The sequence below is a fragment of the Macaca nemestrina genome, chromosome 15, assembly GCF_043159975.1.
Source record: "Macaca nemestrina isolate mMacNem1 chromosome 15, mMacNem.hap1, whole genome shotgun sequence".
Taxonomy (NCBI): Eukaryota; Metazoa; Chordata; class Mammalia; order Primates; family Cercopithecidae; genus Macaca; species Macaca nemestrina.
The window spans coordinates 17,087,802-17,106,229 of NC_092139.1; the positions used below are offsets into that span (position 1 = coordinate 17,087,802).

Below are 18,428 nucleotides of genomic sequence, written 5' to 3' on the forward strand. Positions count from 1 at the left end.
TCCCTCACAATTTTCATCATATATCTGTATGCCACTTGTACTATTACTTACTTTTTAAAAATTGGCTGTAATTGTTTGTTGTTGTTTTTAAAAGAAGGATTTCTACTACCCTAAAGGAAAAGCTGAGGTTACTTGCCCTAAATAGAAGGAAACCAACTCACGCAATTAACCTAAGTCAGTGCCACCCCCTGCCTGGAGCTCCAAGCGGCCTTTCACACCACCAGTGTCCCTGGTGTTTGGTGATGTGACTCTGTGCCGCCCCACCACTGGTGTGCCTGATGAAGTCACCACTAGGTGGCCCCCTTCTGGGTCACCAAGGGACCATTCTGAGCTTCACTGAAGCCAAGAGGGGACCAGGAGCATGGGGACCTCGCTGTACTTCCTCAGGACACTGTTACCACCTCCCGTGTGACAGCAACGTTTTGTGAATGTGAAACTCAGCACCCCACCTCTACTGGGTTTGAGTCTTCTCTGCCTGCCCAGCTGTGTAGCCTTAGCCAGTCATTCAGCTCCCAGGTTCAGTTCCCTCTTCTGTAAAATGGGCCATTGGCAGAATTAAGTGATGAGTGTCTTCAGCCCTGCCATAAGCATTCCGCCAGTGATAGTCGCCACTATTAAGTATAATGATTATTGTTGGCATAGAAGACTGCCCTCTTCCCCAGGAATAAGTTGGAGCGCTCTCAGTTCCCTAGGTATACCAGAAGGTTGCAACACCCAAGCGTTCAGGGGTCAGGCAGGTAATGAGAGTGGGTTCAGGTGGCGTAAGACTGTAGGGAGTTCAGGGGAGTGTGGCACACTGGAGAGCAGATATTCTGTGTGATGCTATTAATATCAAATTTTTAAAATCCACTCTATAAGACACCAACACACAGATCTGTGGACATCAACTGGTTTGGACTCCTGAGATATGAAAACCCAAGAGTGTGAGATAGTATTCGATGTGTTATTGTAGCTGGTGTCTGTTGAGCACATGATGTGCCAGGCACTGTGCTAGGCAGTGAACAAAGTAGGCTGAGTCCCTGCCCTTGTGGAGTGCTCTGGTGAAGGCAGCAACACACAAATAAGTGAAATCAAAATGACTTATGTTTGAGGACAGTAACTGCTATGGAGAGACACGGAGTGGGGAAGCAGAGTGGAGAGTGCTATGGGTTGGGGGAGGCAGTTTCAATACAGGCCAGGGAAGGGCCTCTCCAAGAAGATGGTGTCTGATCAATACTTTGAAGAAGACAGAGGTAGCCCTGTGACTGGAGGAGTGGGAGCATCCTAGGCTGGGGGTACGGCTGAGGCAGAGACCAGGAGGTGGGAGGGCAGCCAGTGTACAATCCTGGGACCTCAAGGGCAAGACCTTGGTGCCTTGATTGGTGGTAAAAATTGAAAGTAGAAGCAGCTGATTGGTGAGCAGAGGGCCCTCCCCAGATCCCCAGGAGGCTGTGGTGGGTCTAATGTGTGTTTTCAGGTCTCTAGGGGGTTGCTAGGTGAGTGGGATCACAGCCTCCACATGCCTGGTAGACCCTGTTTTGGTTTCCCACTGCTGTCCTAACAAATCACAAACTGAGTGGCTTAAAACAACAGAAATGTACTCTCTCAACAGTTCTGGAGGCCGGAAGTCCGAAATCAAAGTGTTAGCATGGCTGTGCTTCCTCAGAAGGCTCTAGGGGAGAGCCCTTCGTTGCCTCTTCCAGCCCTGGGACCCTAGGAGTTCCTTGTTCCTTGGCTTGTATGTGCATCCCTCCAGTCTCTGCCTCCCTTTGAATGTGGCCTTCCCCTCTGTGCCTGTGCGTCTTCTCCACTTTGTGTCCTATGTGGACACTTGTCACTGGATTTAGGGCCCACCTGGGGAATCCAGAACAAATCTCACCTCAGTATCCTCAATTTAATTACGTCTGCAAAGACCCCCTGTATTAAGTCTGTCTTCATGCTGCTGATAAAGACATACCTGAGACTGGGTAATTTAGAAAGAAAAAGAGGTTTAATGGACTCAGTTCCATGTGACTGGGGAGGCCTCAGGATCATGGCAGAAGGTGAAAGGCACATCTTACATGGTGGCAAGCAAGAGAGAAAGAGAACCAAGCAGAAGGGAAAACCTTTATAAAACCATCAGATCTCGTGAGACTTATTCACTACCAAGAGAACAGTATGGGGAAAACCACCCCCATGATTCAATCGTCTCCCATCAGATCGCTCTCACAACACGTGGGAATTATGGGGGCCACAATTCAAGATGAGATTTGGGTGGGGACACAGCCAAACCATATCACCGTCTTTCCAAATATGGTCATGTTCACAGCCTCCAGAAATTAGGACATGGTCTTATCTTTAGGGGACGGGGGCACCATTCAACCTGCTGCACACCTTAAGAACTGCAAGGAAAAGGGGAAAATCCAGGGATGGCCATAGAAGGAAGAGAGAGGATTTCCATGGAATGTTTCCATCAAATCACTAAAGGTCTGGGCACCAACCACAGCATACAATTGAGCATGCACTTGTCACACCTATGTTGAGTACACACTGTGTGTCACACGGCAGCAGTGCTGAGGATTCAGCACTGAGTGGAGCACACGGCCTTTGCCCTCCTGTGACTGTGGCCTGCACACAGTAGGGCTCCCACACACGTTCATTTGCTTCCTTCCTTCCTTCTTTCCTTTCTTCCTAAGTGTCTTGCTCTGCTTACAGCTTGGTTGAGGAACAAGAGCAGGCATGGCCAGACAACGTGGTTCATGACAGTAATCCCAGCACTTTGGGAGGCAGAGGCAGGCAGATCACTTGAGGTGAGGAGTTCAAGACCAGCCTGGCCAACATGGCGAAACCTTGTCTCTACTAAAAATACAGAAATTAGCCAGGTATGGGGGCTACTTGGGAGGCTGAGGAAAGAGAATCTCTTGAATCTGAGAAGCAGAGATTGCAGTGAGCTGAGATCATACCACTTCACTCCAGCCTGGGCAACAGAGCAAGACGCTGCCTCAAAAAAAAAAAGAAAAGAAAAGAAGAGCAGGCATGACTGAAATCTCAAAGCCTGGGGTATGATCAGTACTCAGGACACATGCTGCAAGAGTGCTCAGGACACACGCTGCAAGAGTGCTCAGAGCTCTCAATCCCCGGCGGCCAGGGTGGTGCCAGAGGCTCCTTACGAGAGGTGTACTAGGCTGATGGGTTGGATTTGGGGTGAGGGTTGATGGGTTCCAGGCTCGAAGAAACATGTGGACAAGAGGCCAGCAGGGTCTGTGGCTGATGGCAGGGCACCCCAGCCAGGGAATACTCAGGGAGAAGGTTTGCCACCAGGTTGGCATGACCAGATCAATAAGAGCAAACAATTCTTGGGAAGGTTCCAAAGAAAACAAAGAATAATCTTCCCTCAATTTACATGGTGGTTGGTTTCGGAAAGAAAAAACAAAACGAAAACAATGTTCTGTTTAAAATTTGTAAAACAGTTCGATTCCAGTCTCAGGTCATTTATAAACAGGTTTTTACCTGTTTTAAAAGATGCATATTTTAAAATATTTAAATATTTATTTAAGAGATGCAATTACAGTACAGGACAGTGACAGTACAGGCGCTTACAGTCACGCACCTCCAGCACCATTGCAAAATCCTCCAGACTCCAGACCTGGACCGCAGGAGTGTCCAGGCAGACTCAGGACCCAGGGTCCTCCCTGATGGTGCCGGTCGGTCCCACGGTGCAGCAGTGGCCCCGTCCACAAATGCCACCAGTGGTCCCTGCCCCATAAGTCTGCAGAATGTGCCCGCTCCAGACCTAGGGATGCCACGGTGAGAGTCCCCCCAGTGCCGGTGCCCCCCGGGTCTCCTGCCCTGCGCCTCACTTCCACCTTCACCTTGCAGGTTCCATGCAGGTGATGAACAAGACCCGGCGCATCATGGAGCAGGGCGGGGCGCACTTCATCAACGCTTTCGTGACCACGCCTATGTGCTGCCCCTCGCGCTCCTCCATCCTCACCGGCAAGTACGTCCATAACCACAACACCTACACCAACAACGAGAACTGCTCCTCGCCCTCCTGGCAGGCGCAGCACGAGAGCCGCACCTTCGCCGTGTACCTCAATAGCACTGGCTACCGGACAGGTGAGCAGGGACGGGGGTGGGTGCAGGAAGGGAGAGACAGCCGAGGCGGGCATCCCTGGGTGTGGTCCGTGCGCCACTGTGGTACCCGAGATGATTGTGGATAGCCCCTAGAGCAACTCTCTCATAATTTCAGAGTTGTGCATTTATTTCTGTGTGTATTAGAGAAATATAGATGTATTTGCCTACAGTAGTGATGCAAAGTGACCTTGTCAAAGGAATTTGAGTTCCCCCCCAAAAAAGTGAGTCTTTTCAAAATATGAATTGTAGTGCAGAGAGGCCACAAGGTGCCCGTGCATGAGTTTGCATCCTCTGTTAATTGTTATTAAGCACATCAGGGACTGTTGTGTTGACTTCAAACCATCAGCTTGGAAGAAGGTTCCAAAATATGGGGGTGGGGGATGGGAATTCGTGGAGGGCAACAGATATGGGGCTGTGTGGTCACTCTCTACATGGCGGTAACCAAGGTGGTGCAGAAGCTGACGTGGTGGTTGACTGTCCACACACCCGGTAAGTGTCGTCCTCGGTGGAGGGTGACCTGGTTCCTGTTTGCTTATCCTGCAGGAGGTCTTTGGTGGGCTCTGAAGGCTCACCTACCAGGCTGGTTGTCTGAGGTAGAGATGCAATTACAGTATAGTCACTTACCTCCAGCCCTATTGCAAAACCCTTCAGACTCAATTAATTTAACTTGCTTTAATTAAAAATAAATAAATACTCCCCACCTTGGGTAAGAAGCTGCGGCAGTTGTGAAATCAGATACTGTGGTTCAGATGTTGCAACCCCAGGAAGTTGCATCCAAGTGACAAGGGGTTTGTTTGGGTGGGAGTGCCGCAAGGGAAGGATGGATGCCTCCTTCAGCCCTGTTCACAGCCCTGAACCTGCAGCCCTCGAGGCGGGGCAGCTACCTCTCAGATACACATTGTGGGCTGGCAGGGATGCTTTGGGGTGGGGAGCAAGCCAGTAAGGTGTGTCTTCTTACAGCCTCATCCCACAGCCAGAATCACCTAGAAAGTATGTTCTGCTGAGAACTAGGAAGGCCTCGTTCCTATACCTTGTTCCTGTATATCGTGCGTGCCATTGTGCAAAATCAACCACCTGTTGGTTCCCCTGAGCCTCTGCAGAAAGCCACATGTGTCAGAGGTTACCATGCCTAGATGGTTGGAGGGCCTGGATATTGCTAGCAGAAGCAGGGCAGGCAGGCCCGCAGCAGAGCAGTGGGCCCTTATTGAAGATGCACCTGCAACTTGGGTCCAGAAAGTACAGCCATGCACTCAAGAGTGACAACCTTGAAATGTTTTAAAGTCTGAATATTTCACTGAAAATATTATTTTAAAATATGCCGGCACAACTTACTTTCTGTTTAATGTATACTGGGGGCCAAAAAAAGTATGTCTGAGGGGTGAGTATGTGGCTCACAGACTCTCTTTCCACAACCTCTGGGTGAAAGGTCTATAAAGAAACCTTTCGTTCTGGATGCCGGAAGATCAGTAAAGACCCTAAACTTGTTCTCATCAATCCCCCTCATTTCACAGCCAGGGCCACTGCGGCCCAAAAAAGAGACCTGCCCAGAGGTGAGGTGTTTGTGGCATAATCAAAATGGAATGCAAGATCATGGGAACTCAGAGGGGGCGTGGAAATCGTATTCATCAGACTGAAAGGAAGCTCACATGTTCTGTGACATTCTGAGGGCCAAGGGTGGGAGCTTAAGGCTAGTGTTCCAAAATCTTACAGACAACTTGAGAAAACAAACCATCTGAAGAATAAACATTCTCTAAAGTGGATTTCCCAAACTTGTGCTTGAGTGTATGCAAGTCACCAAAAAGCTGTCTCCCTAAAGAAGTGCTTTTATTCAACTATGCTTCATTATTATACCCTCAAGAAGACTGGGAGCATAATGTCAAGTGTAAAGAGCCAGACACAGAGAACATTTACATGTTTGTAAAACTGCCGCTGAGAATTTTATTCATTATATTTAGAATGCCACTCTGTACAAGGAACCCCATCTTACTTTCAGAACTCAGGACCCTGAAAGCACCATTTAGTCTGATGAACTGGTGTACTCCTGGTTATTAAATAGTAAGAGCCACATACCCTGTATACTTTCCCTCTTTGCCTTGGCAGCTAGGAAGCTCAGGTTTGAGTTTTATATTAGGTTGTTGTTTAAAGTGGAAATATTTTAAAGATCCAACTGTATGATATGTCATACTGATCAGTGTTGACTAAGAAAAATGACAAAAATCTATAACGACTTCAAAACCTTCTAGATTATTTTTTCCTTTTAGATTGATCTGTACATACATATTAGAATATATTGTAAATTTTTAATCCCTCAGGGACCAAAAATAAATTGTTCCTGCTGAGTCTTCAGCCATATTAAACCCTGTGTTCATGTGGCCACCTGGCAAAGTTGGTTCAGTTGGATTTAAGTTTGGCCGTGTGTGTAAGAGACCGGGAGTGTCAAATAAAATTCCAAGTTCTGGTGGCCCTGATCTATGAAGTGGTCAGAGACTCAGACTCCCTTTCTCCTTATTTCCCATTGGTGAGAAACAAGTCACATGGCCATGCATGGCTGCGAGGGGGCCTGCGAAATGTAGTCTTATTCTAGGTGGACATTTACCCAGATGAAAATTATTTTACTGTGGGAGAAGAAGCAAATGGATACTGAAGGACAAGTAAAGTCTAGGCCACCCTAACGGTTATTAGACTTTTGTGTTTGTGATAGTCATTTGAATAGAGGAGATCAGCCCAAACTAAGGAAGACTGACCCCAGAAAAATGCTACTTAAGTGGGCCCACATTTCATAATAAATAGTGCTTTTAATGTACTTAGTAAGGTATTTGATCTAGAAATGAAACTACGATATTTCAAGAATAACTCTGTTATGTTACGTCTCTTTTTTTCTTTTTTTAAGACAGAGTCTTGCTCTGTCACCCAGGCTGGAGTGCAGTGGCACAATCTCAGCTCACTGCAGCTTCTGCCTCCTGGGTTCAAGCGATTATCCTGTCTCAGCCTCCTGAATAGCTGGGATTACAGACGCCTGCCACCACACCTGACTAATTTTTGTATTTTTTATAGAGATGGGGTTTTGCCATGTTGGCCAAGCTGGTCTCAAACTCCTGGCCTCAAGTGATCCACTTGCCTTGGCCTCCCAAAGTGCTGGGATTACATGCGTGAGCCAACACACCCGGCCCTCTGTTAGGTTGTATCTAATGATATTTAACAAAGATTGGGCTCTAGCTGTAACTAATGAGTTGATTCTTTAAGCAAGTGAATTGATGAATTGTAGGGAGGAATATAATGTGTTTCACAAATTTAAATGGATGGCACAAGATGATATCCTTTACTTCACCAGGGACATTTTTGCAAAAGTGTTTGAGATTTCATCAGTTTTTCCAAGGGCCTCTCGTAATTCTTTGACATCTGAATCTTACCCTGTGAAGTGCATTTCATACTTCATCATCCTTTTCAATAGTCTCTTCTCCTTCATGTAGTATCTTTATAGACCAGGTAATTATTCGTCAGTGGATTTGCATGTGTTTTTTGAGCTATCTTCCAGCATCATCTTAATTAATTTCACAAACCCTGCATCTTTTAAAAGATTTGCAATTTCATTTTGCAGTGATCTTGCTTTGCATGGCCCCATGTTTGCAATGGAGATTGACAAAGGACAAAATGAGAGAAGCTAAGTTTAAGCAGGATAAATATCAATTTGTTCATGAATATTTCTCTGTATGGCTTCTTACAACTTGGGGGATTGGATCTCAGATATGAATACCCTTGGAAGGATCAATTTCATCCTCAGGTTTGTTTGTTTGTTTGTTTTTGAGACAGGGTCTCACTCTGTTGCCCAGGCTGGAGTGCAGTGGCACAATCTTAGCTCACTGCAACCTCCACCTCCTGAGTTCAAGCGATTCTTCTGCCTCAGCACCCCCAGTAACTAGGATTACAAGTGCACGCCACCACGCCCAGCTAATTTTTTGTATTTTTAATAGAGACGGAGTTTCACCATGTTGGCCAGGCTGGTCTCGAACTCCTGACCTCAAGCAATCCACCCTCCTCAGCCTCCCAGAGTGCTAGGATTACAGGTGTGAGCCACCATGCCCGGCCACATCCTCAGTTTTTACAAATGTTTTTTTTGTTTTGTTTTGTTTTGTTTTGTTTTTTTTGAGACGGAGTCTCGCTCTGCCGCCCAGGCTGGAGTGCAGTGGCCGGATCTCAGCTCACTGCAGGCTCCGCCTCCCGGGTTCACGCAATTCTCCTGCCTCAGCCTCCCCAGTAGCTGGGACTACAGGCGCCCGCCACCTCGCCCGGCTAGTTTTTTTTTGTATTTTTTAGTAGAGACGGGGTTTCACCGTGTCAGCCAGGATGGTCTCGATCTCCTGACCTCGTGATCCGCCCGCCTCGGCCTCCCAAAGTGCTGGGATTACAGGCTTGAGCCACCGCGCCCGGCCTTACAAAGGTTTTATAGTCATCCTTTAACACAGTTCAGCAGTTGAAGCGCCGTTGCCCTGCCTGTGATCACTTATACACCCGCAAGTCAAAGTTGTACAGTGTTCCCAGAATGAGACACCTCCCAGCTCTCTGCAGAGTGGTTGAGGGCATTAGCTTTGCCTGGGTTCGAATCCAGTCTCTGCTGCTTTCTGGCTGCATGAACTTGGACAAGTTATTTAGCCTCTGTGTCTTGGCCACCTCAGCCACAGTTAATAATGTCACTTAACTCATGGAGTTTTGTGAAGATGAAATATATTAGAACAGTGTCTGGTACAGGGTCATGGTAGGCACTTGGGAAATTTAGCAATGATGGTTGGGTGCAGTGGCTCGCACCTGTAATCCCAGCACTTTGGGAAGCCAAGGTGGAAGGATGACCTGAGGCCAGGAGTTCGAGACCAGCTTGGGCAAAACAGCGAGATCCCATCTCAATTTTTAAAAAACAACAATAAAAAAAAATTTAGCAATGACGATGACGATTTGCACAATCACACAGCCCACCTCAGGCCAGTGTTCTGATTAATGTCACGGTAAGTTGCGCTCACGGATCAGCATGTGTTCAGCCTCTCTGGTAATCAGCAAAATGCAAACGCAGCCAACAGTGCATGATCACATCCCAGCCATGAGCACGGCAAATACGAAGAGACCTCATCGCACCACATGTTGGTGAGAATGTAGGAAAACAGGAAATCACATGCACTCAGCAGTATGATGGCAAATTGTTCCCTCCACTTTGAAGAGCGGTTTGCCAATTCCTGGCAAAACTGATAAAGGGCATCTCCTTCCACTCAGCAATTCTACTGTAGCTCTGTTCCCCTCGATTCTGAGGAGGTGATGTTGATGTGTGAGCTCTGCTTGAGCAAGGGAATGCACTTCCTGGCTGCCCTGTTTGCTCTTGAAGATGTGTGATGCTCATGGCAATAGATTGCCTTTAGATCCAACGGACAGGAACCCCGACTGCAGCTGGCTTCAAAAACATTGAATTTTTTGCTCCCTAAACAAAAGAGACAGGCCAGGCAAGGTGACTCATGCCTGTGAGCCCAGCACTTTGGGAGGCCAAGGTGGGAGGATCACCTGAGGTCAGGAGTTTGAGACCAGCCTGGCCAACATGGTGAAACCCTGTGTCTACTAAAAATACAAAAATTAGCCAGGCGTGGTGACGTGCACCTGTAATCCCAGCTACAAGGGAGGCTGAGACAGGAGAATTGCTTGAACCTGGAAGGCGGAGGTTGCAGTGAGCTGAGATCGCACCACTGCACTCCAGCCTGGGTGACAGAGTGAGACTCTGTCTCAAAGAAAAAGAAGGAGAAGATACAGGCGAGTATCAGGCAGAGTCGGATCTCATGGTTTATGAGTATCATGATCATATCACAAGGCTGGAGGTCTGGAGATGGTGGCTGGCACTCCAGCGGCTCTGTGCCTCCTTGTCCACCTCTGGCAGGAGCAAGAGAGCATCCTTTTCCAGAAGGCTCAAGGCATGAGATCCCTTCTGATTGGACCACCCTGAGTCACATGCGAGCCCCTGAGCCAGTCATCGTGGAAAGCACATGGATTGTACCAACTCGCCCAGCCTGGGTCACCCGCTCGGCAGCAGCAGGCTGAGTCCCTTTTTCCCCAGCACCTGGACTGCCAGGTAGAAATCAAGGGCTGCTGGAAAGGATAAGGAAAAGCATACTGGAGTGCCAATCACAATTTTACTACACTGCCTTTAGCAAAAACACAAAAAACAAAAAGTAACATCAGCTGGCCAGACACGGTGGCTCACGCTTGTAATCCCATCACTCTGGGAAGCCGAGGAGGGTGGATCACAAGGTCAGGAGTTTGAGACTAACCTGGCCAACATGGTGAAACCCCGTCTCTACTAAAAATACAAAAATTGGTTGGGTGTGGTGGCAGGTGCCTGTAATCCCAGCTACCCAGGAGGCTGAGGTAGGAGAATCACCTGAACCCAGGAGGCAGAGGTTGCAGTGAGCCGAGATTGCACCACTGTGCTCCAGCCTGGTGACAGAATGAGACTCTATCTCAAAAAAATAAAATAAATAATAACAATAATAATAATAATAACATCAACAAAAAGCCAACCTTTTCCAGCCCTTTCTGGTGAACTAGATTGAAGTGCCGTTTTCTCCCCATTGGGATAATGCCTTTCTCCGTCCACACCTGAATCTGGCAGTTCTGAGATTGTTTCCGGACCCCAGCTTCTGCCATCTGGTCCAGGCTTTTGCAGAGATGGTGGCGGGCCTTCTGCCCTTCTGCATCATGTTCTAAAATGCACCACGGGAGCAGGGAGTACATCCTCCTCATAAGACCAGTCCTTGCCAGGGCTCTCGGAGCCTGTTTTGGGGTTTGGCCCTGAGCACCCCAGTTATTTTCACTCTTCTCACCCAAAGCTGGGTAGAGAGGTCGGCTGAGGACTGGAACCTGGCCATCAACCTTGGGCAGCTAACCCTCACTAGGGGCTGGGGGGCCTCTGTGCCCTGCTGACCCCTACCATGGTGGGACACGTGGGGCACCCCATTGCCCTCTCACGTGGGAGGATGGAAGGGTGCCTGCTGGGCATTTTGGCATCCCCAGCGAAAGACCTGCTGCCGTGTGTAAGTGAGACTTGTCTTTTCCCTAAAGTGGTTTCATTCAGGACCACAGGGGCAGGAGGGCTGCTGCGTGGGCCATCCTCCTCTGCGATGCTATAAAGTGGCCCCACGCCCCTCTTTCCCTGCCACTGTCTTGGGATCTGCCCTTAGCCCCTTGTCCTGAACCCCATTCCACCCTGGTCGTTCTGCGTCCTGGCCATCGCCCCTGGAGCTCTCCCCGGCACATCGAGCCTGAGTCCAGCATCCCTTCCTGGTCGTGCTCCCTCCTCCCCGGCGCCTCCAGTTTTCCAGTTGCTCAGGCCAAAACCTTAGTGCCATTCTTGATTTTTTTTTTTTCCTATTCCTTTCACACTCCACATTCAGTCCAGCAAACCCTGTCAGCTCTGCCTTCAAAATACGCCCAGAGTTCCCTCTGCTGCCACCAGCCCATCTGCGTCACTGTCTTCCCCGCCTGCCCTGTTCCAGGTTTCTCCTGGGATCCCCCAGCTTCCGCCGTTATGACCCCTTGGTCTGTTTTCAACACAGCCTAGTTCAGATGTTCTTTAACCTCTGGGCAGAGCTCTCCTTGGCTCCCACCTACTCAGGGTAGAGGCCCCCACAGCCACCTCAGGGTCCCAGTGATCCTTCCCTTCCCTTCAAACCCTCTCAGCCTCCTGGTCTCCCCTCAGTCACTGTGCTCCAGCCACAGCTTCTCAAGCAGTCAGCCACGCCTGACACGCACACACTCATAGTACTTTGCACTTCTTTCCTTTTCTCGAAACTTCTACACATCTGCACTTTCCTCATGTCTGTGTTCCAATGCTGCCTCCTCAGAGAAGCCTGCCTTGACTACCCCATGCCTCCTCTTTATCCCAGTTTTTCCCACCAGTGCCCCCGTCACCCCTGAACACCACTGACTGTGTATTCTGCCCATGTGTCTTGTTGATTGTCTCATTTCTAAAATGCCAGCTCCCAGGCCGGGCATGGTGGCTCATGCCAGTAATCCCAACACTTTGGGAGGCTGAGGCAGGTGGGTCACTTGAGGTCAGGAGTTTGAGACTAGCCTGACCAACATGGTGAAACCCCATCTCTACTAAAAATACAAAAATTAGCTGGATGTGGTGGTGCACGCCTGTAATCTCAGCTACTCGGGAGGCTGAGGCAGGAGAATGGCTGGAACCAGGGAGGTGGAGGTTGCAGTGAGCCGAGGTCGCACCACAACACTCCAGCTTGGGTGACAGAGTGAGACTCCATCTCAAAAATAAAATAAAATAAAATGCCAGCTCCCTGGAGGCAGGGGCCTCTGTTCTGTGCCCTCGTGGGTCCCCAGGCCTAGAGAGTGCCCACCCCATCGTAGGTGCTCAGGAGACCTTCCTAGGATGAGTGGTGACTGAGTCTCCACATTCTGTCCCAGCCAGCAGCCCACCCCCATCTCTTCCACACTCCTTTCTCCTCTCCTGTTTCTCTCTCTCCACCCCCACTCCCACCATCTCAGCTTTTCCTCCTTTTTCTTCTCAGCCTCTCTGCACACCCAGGGAAGAGAAGACTGAAATTTTTCCCGGGATGCCGTCCCTGGGCCCCTGGTGCAGCTGTCCCTGCCTTCACAATGGCAGCCTTCTCTTTGCTTGGCTCTTCTCCTGGGTTTGCTCCCTGCTCTCTTCCTCTCCCCTCGAGTGCACACAAGTGTGCACGCACGCACACACACACACAGCTCCCTTCTTCCCCCGGTCCAGCTGCCTCTCATCTGCCCATCTTCCCTCCCCCTCTCCGGCCTGTGGGGGGACAGCAGAGCCTCTCCATTCATCCCGTGGAGTGTATCCGCTGCTCACAGCAGGGAGCCTTCCTGTCTGTCTCTCTGCACCGAGGACCCAGCCATCCCCACTGTGGGGATCCGAGTATCCACGGGATTGCACAGCCCCTCTTGGGACCCAGGCTGACCCAGCATGTCCTCGACAGGCACGGATTTGCCACCTCCGTGCACATCTTCAAGAGAAATTTCTTCCTCTAATTTGATAGTCCCTTCCTTTCTCCAAGACCTCAGATTTCAAAATAAGTGAAGCGCTTGTTTTAAGCAAGAGTCTAAAGAATTAGACTCTGCCTTAAGCGCCCTTGTGACTTTGAGCTGAGACCTCATCCCCTCTGGGCCTCAGTCTCCATCTGTGCAGCAGTGTTGTGACATATAAGCACTCGTCACCCAGTGCCTGTGATAAGACGCCACCCTGAGCGACACATGACCTGTGCCCACAAACCCAGGAGGAGAGGTTCCCTGCGTCGTAAGAGGAAGTGGCCACAGGGAAAGAGGAAGCTGGTGTGAGGCCGATGGGGCAGGGTTTCCATTTGTTTCCAGCAACACCCTCTCTGACCCAGCCCCTTAGCAGGTGTATCCACTTTCCTAGTGGACCACAGACTGGGTGGCTTAGAATAAAAGGTGTTTTTCACAGTTTCGGGAGCCAGAACCCCAAAATCAAGCGTCATCAGGGCCACGCTTTCCCTGAAGGCTTCAGGGGAGGGTCCTTTGCCCCTCGAGCTCCTGGGGGTTGCTGGGAATCTTGGCACCCCTTGGCTTGTGGCCGCATCACCCCAGCCTCTGCTTTCATCTTCATGTGGCCGCCTCCCTGTGGGTCCCTCTCTTGCTGTGGCCTGCTCCTCTCTGAATCAGTGTCCAAAGTTCCCTCTTCTGTCAAGACACCAATGATTACGCCCGCTCTGATCCAGCGTAACTTCATCTTACAACACCGTGTTACAAACACGGTCACCCTCACAGGTACCTGGGCAAGGACTTGAGCATATCTTTTGGGGAACACAGTTCAGCTCATAAAGGCTGGGTTCTTTCACACGTTAACCACCCCCCCCGGAAAGGCTGCAGAGCTGATGTCAAACTGAGCAAACCTGCCGCTCTCCCCCTCTTCACTGTCCCGGCTGTGGTCCTGGGTGGGGAGCAATGTGGCCGCCCCGCAGATCAGCTCTGTGCGTAGCCTTCCCTTCCCAACCATGGTTTCTCTCGGAATCTCCACCTGCAGTGGGCATTGAAACAGCTGCGGGGTCAAAAGTGAGGGAAGGGGGACTGTGGTGACAGACATGTACACCCTGTCTCCTGGGCCTCAAGAAGCTTCCAGGGGGTTTCAGAGTGCATGAGACCTTTTGCAGTCCTCTCCCGGGTGCTAGCTGCGATTCCCTGAACATTCTGGAATGAGTTAGGCTGGAACCACGTGACCCAATACTGTTGCCACTAGCCACAGGGAGCTATTTAACTTTATGTTAATTACAATTAGCATTTCAGTTTCTTGGGTGTACTAGCCATGGTTCGAGTCTTCAGTAGGTGCATGTGGGTGCTATACTGGATAATGCACATACAGAATGTTTCCATTGGCACAGAAAGGACTCTTGGACAGCATGAGAATAGAGTCTATGGCTGGGCCTATAATCCCAGCACTTGGAAAGGTCAAGGCAGGAGGATCTCTTGAGGCCAGGAGTTTGAGACCAACCTGGGTAACATAGTAAGACCCCTATCTTTACAAAAAATTTGAAAAAAAAAAAAATTAGCTGGACATGGTGGTCCATGCTTGTAGTCCCAGCTACTTGGGAGGCTGAGGCAGGAAGATCACTTGAGCCTAGGAGTTTGAGGCTGCAGGAAGCCATAATCACACCACTGTACTCCAGCCTGGGCAACAGAGTGAGACCTTGTCTTTAAAAAAGAAGAATAGAGCCTAATCAAACGAAATCTTTTGGGAGTAGGGAGTGACACAAAGCTTTGAGAAGGGGCAATAAAAATGCAGGGGTGGTGGCTGTCGAACTTTAGGCGAGTGCTTTCCATGATTCCTCATCAGTAATCCAATGTCTTCCTTGTCATCCCTGCATTCATTTCCCCTCATGCTCCCAGTACCTTGATCTGTCTTCCCAAACCTTCCCGGATCTCGGGTCAGGGTCTCAGGACAGGTTCCTGTTCTCCTAGCAGCAGGTACCATCCATCCTGGGGCCCACAGGTCGTGCCAGCCCACACAGCGAGTCCTTTCGGAACCCATCTGTGTCACAGGGGATTTGAGCAAATGAAGGGAAACTGAGCTCCTACACGGAGGCCGGGAGCGGGGCTTCCTCTGCCATCCCTGTGTGAACCTGTTCCAGCCTGGGGGCTCCAAATGCACAGAGGGCTGGGCAGGTAGCCCAAAGCAGAGAGGCAGGCTGGGTGGAGAGGGGGTGCCCAGATTTCAACTGTGGACTACTATTCACTCTACTTTTTAAGAATGAGCAACTGAAAACAGGCAGGCCCACAGCAAACACACCTGAGGGATGGATTGGTCCGCAGTCCACCAGCTTGCAAACTTCTTTCTAAGCTGGTGGTTCTCAAGGGAGCACACCGCCCCCTAGGGGCTAAACTCTGTGACAGCATTGCCGGTGATGGTGAAGGATTTGACTTTGCTGGCTTCCTGGGGGCGGGGACTAGGAAGGACTTAGGACTTTGATGTCCTGCTCTGCACAGCAGAGCCCACGTGGCCCCCACATTGCATTGTATTCCACATAGCTTCTGAGTTTCCTACCACATCACTCATATGGGTAGATTGTTTTATGTTTATTGTCGTCTGAGCCTTGAACCTATGTCTGTTTTGTATGTAAATACTGCAGGGTTTTTGCATATTCCCAGGAATGTATGGAACAAGAAAATAGAGTCAATATTATACTTGAGTGCAAAACTTTCCCAAGAGTCATTCCTTATTTCCGAAAGTCCCATCCCCGATGGCAGTGCTACCCCAAAGGATTTGAATGGCAAATGTCACCCGCCCACCCAGCTGCCCTTGTAACTGTCACATTCCCAGTGAATCTGTGTCTAGGTGCAGGCGTCTGCCTGACTACTCTGTTGTATCTTCTTGATGGATGTGCTGGGGAAATTTTATATTGAAATTTATCTTCATTATAAATTGCTTTCCTTTTATTTTTTTTGTAGATTGCAGTTAGAGCATTATATTGATTTTCTGGAAATGACATGCGTAGGTAGCTTTTGTTGCCTATAAATTTCCTTTCAAGAAAACAAGGTTGCTCTACAAAATATTTGTCATAGAAATGGGAGGTCAGTCTAATGGCGCTGAGAACAGCTCTTTGAAGGATTCAGGTAGTGTCAGATTCCTCCAAGGCGATAATTAAATATCCGTTGAGTGACAGGCCTTGTTCTGAGGGTCTGTTGTGGATTTTCTGCCCCCCTCTAGCCCATCTCTCTGAACAAAACCACACTTTAAAAGGCACAAGACAGATATTTAAGATACAGCTTGTCCTGGTGGTGACTCAGCAGGCAATAAAACCTGTCACTAGAGATGGAGCCCTCCATGCCCAGCTAATTGAGTTTCCAGGGAATGAATGGGCCTCGTCCTCATTTGCGGGAGCTGCAAGACCCTTCTAGGGAGCGGATGGCTGGGGCCAGCATTTAATTAGGCACAGGCAGTCCGCCCTCCATGCCACTGACACCCAGAGCTCCGCCTGGCCCTGCTACAACCAATCAGCAGGACCTTGGTGTCCTCTGCAGCCCAGTCTTCCTCGATAGCTACAGCCTTGCTAAAAACAAGCAGGTGGAAGACAGGAATGCATGGAGCAGCAAGACAGAAGCAGCTCTTGCCTCTCGCCCTGGTGATCTGCTTGTCCCTGTTTGTCCCCAGCAGCTGACCATTCCTTATCCCCACCCACAGCCAGAGGACACTTTTAAAAAATGTAAACCTAACCCATCGCTTCCGGCCAAAAACCTCCCATGGCTGCCCACTGCTCTTTGGGTAAACTGGCATCTCCTCGTCAGGGCTGCCAAGACCTTGCTTGGCCTGGGCCTACTCACCTCTGTGTCCACATCTCCTGCCTGTCCCTTCCTTGGTGACAGCACTCAGGCTGCCTACCCTCTTTGTTCCTCAGAACTTCCAAGGTTATTCCTGCCCCGGGCCCTTTGTACGTGCAGTTACCTCTGTCTGGAGCACCAGCCCACAACCTTTCTCGTACAAGCAGCCAGTTGCGTGGAAGACAGTTTTTCCACGGACTAGGGGTGAGGGATGTTTTGGGATGTTTCAAGTGCATTACATTTATTGTGCACTTTATTTCTATTATTATTACATTGTAATATGTAATGAAATAATTATACACCTCACCATAATGTAGAATCAGTGGGAGCCCGAGCTTGTTCTCCTGCGACCAGATGGTATCACCCAGGGGCAATGGGAGACAGTGACAGATCATCAGGCATTAGATTGTCATAAGGAGCTTGCAACGTAGATCCCCCGCATGCACAGTTCACAACAGGGGTCACGCTCCTATGAGAATCTGCTGCTGATCTGATGGGAGGCAGAGTTCAGGCAGTAATGCGAATGGGAAGCGGCTGTAAATACAGATGAAGTTCGCTCACTCACCTGCCACTCACCTTCTGCTATGCAGCCCAGTTCCTAATAGGCCACAAACCACTACGTGTCTATCTGTCTGCAGCCCAGGGGTTGGGGATCCCGGGTCTAGAGCATTGTTCACACACCGCGGAGAACTTCCTCCACCCATTCTCTCTTCCTTCCTGCCCTTCCTGTGTCGGTTAGTACTCCTCACCCCCATCGTTCTCCATCATGACACCCGGCTTTATGTTCTTCTTAGGGTTTCTCACGCCCTTGAAATTATCTTACGTGTTTGTGAACTTTTTTTTTTTTTTTTTTTTTGAGATGGAGTCTCACTCTGTCACCCAGGCTGCAGTACAGTGGCATGATCTTGGCTGACTGCAACCTCCACCTCCCAGGTTCAAGCAATTCCCCTGCCTCTGCCTCCCAAGTAGCTGGGACTACAGGCACCCGCCACTACACTCGGCTAATTTCATTTTTTGCTTTTGGTTTTTTTTTTTTTTTTTTGAGACAGAGTCTCACTCTGTCGCCCAACCTGGAGTGCTATGCCATGATCTCAGCTCACTACAGCCTCAACCTCCCAGGTTCAAGTGATTCTCCTGCCTCAGCCTCCCGAGTAGCTGGCATTACAGGTGTGTGCCACCACACCCAGTTAATTTTTATATTTTTGGTAGAGATGGGGTTTCACCATGTTGGCCAGGCTGGTCTCGAACTCCTGACCTCAAGTGATCCACCTGCCTTGACCTCCCAGAGTGCTGGGATTACAGGCGTGAGCCACCACACCCGGCCAATGAACTTATTTTTTACATGTTTTGTTTGCTGCCCATCCAGAAATAGCACCAGGCAGGTATTGGGTACTCAGTAAAGATTTGAACAAGGCTAGGCACGGTGGCTCACACCTGTAATCCCAGCACTTCAGGAGGCTGTGGCGGGAGGATCACTTGAGCCCAGG

The 18,428-nt window shown here is 49.6% G+C and overlaps 1 protein-coding gene across 7 annotated transcripts in view; it reads left to right on the top strand.

Moving 5' to 3' along the window:
- LOC105496497 (sulfatase 2) overlaps positions 1-18,428 on the top strand; it is a 131,465-nt gene that overhangs the window by 44,457 nt on the left and 68,580 nt on the right. For all 7 annotated transcript variants that reach the window (XM_011767004.3, XM_011767003.3, XM_071079169.1 and 4 more), the window contains exon 3: positions 3,838-4,077. In XM_011767004.3, the coding sequence (XP_011765306.2) occupies positions 3,838-4,077 (240 nt within the window). The remainder of the gene's footprint in view (positions 1-3,837; positions 4,078-18,428) is intronic.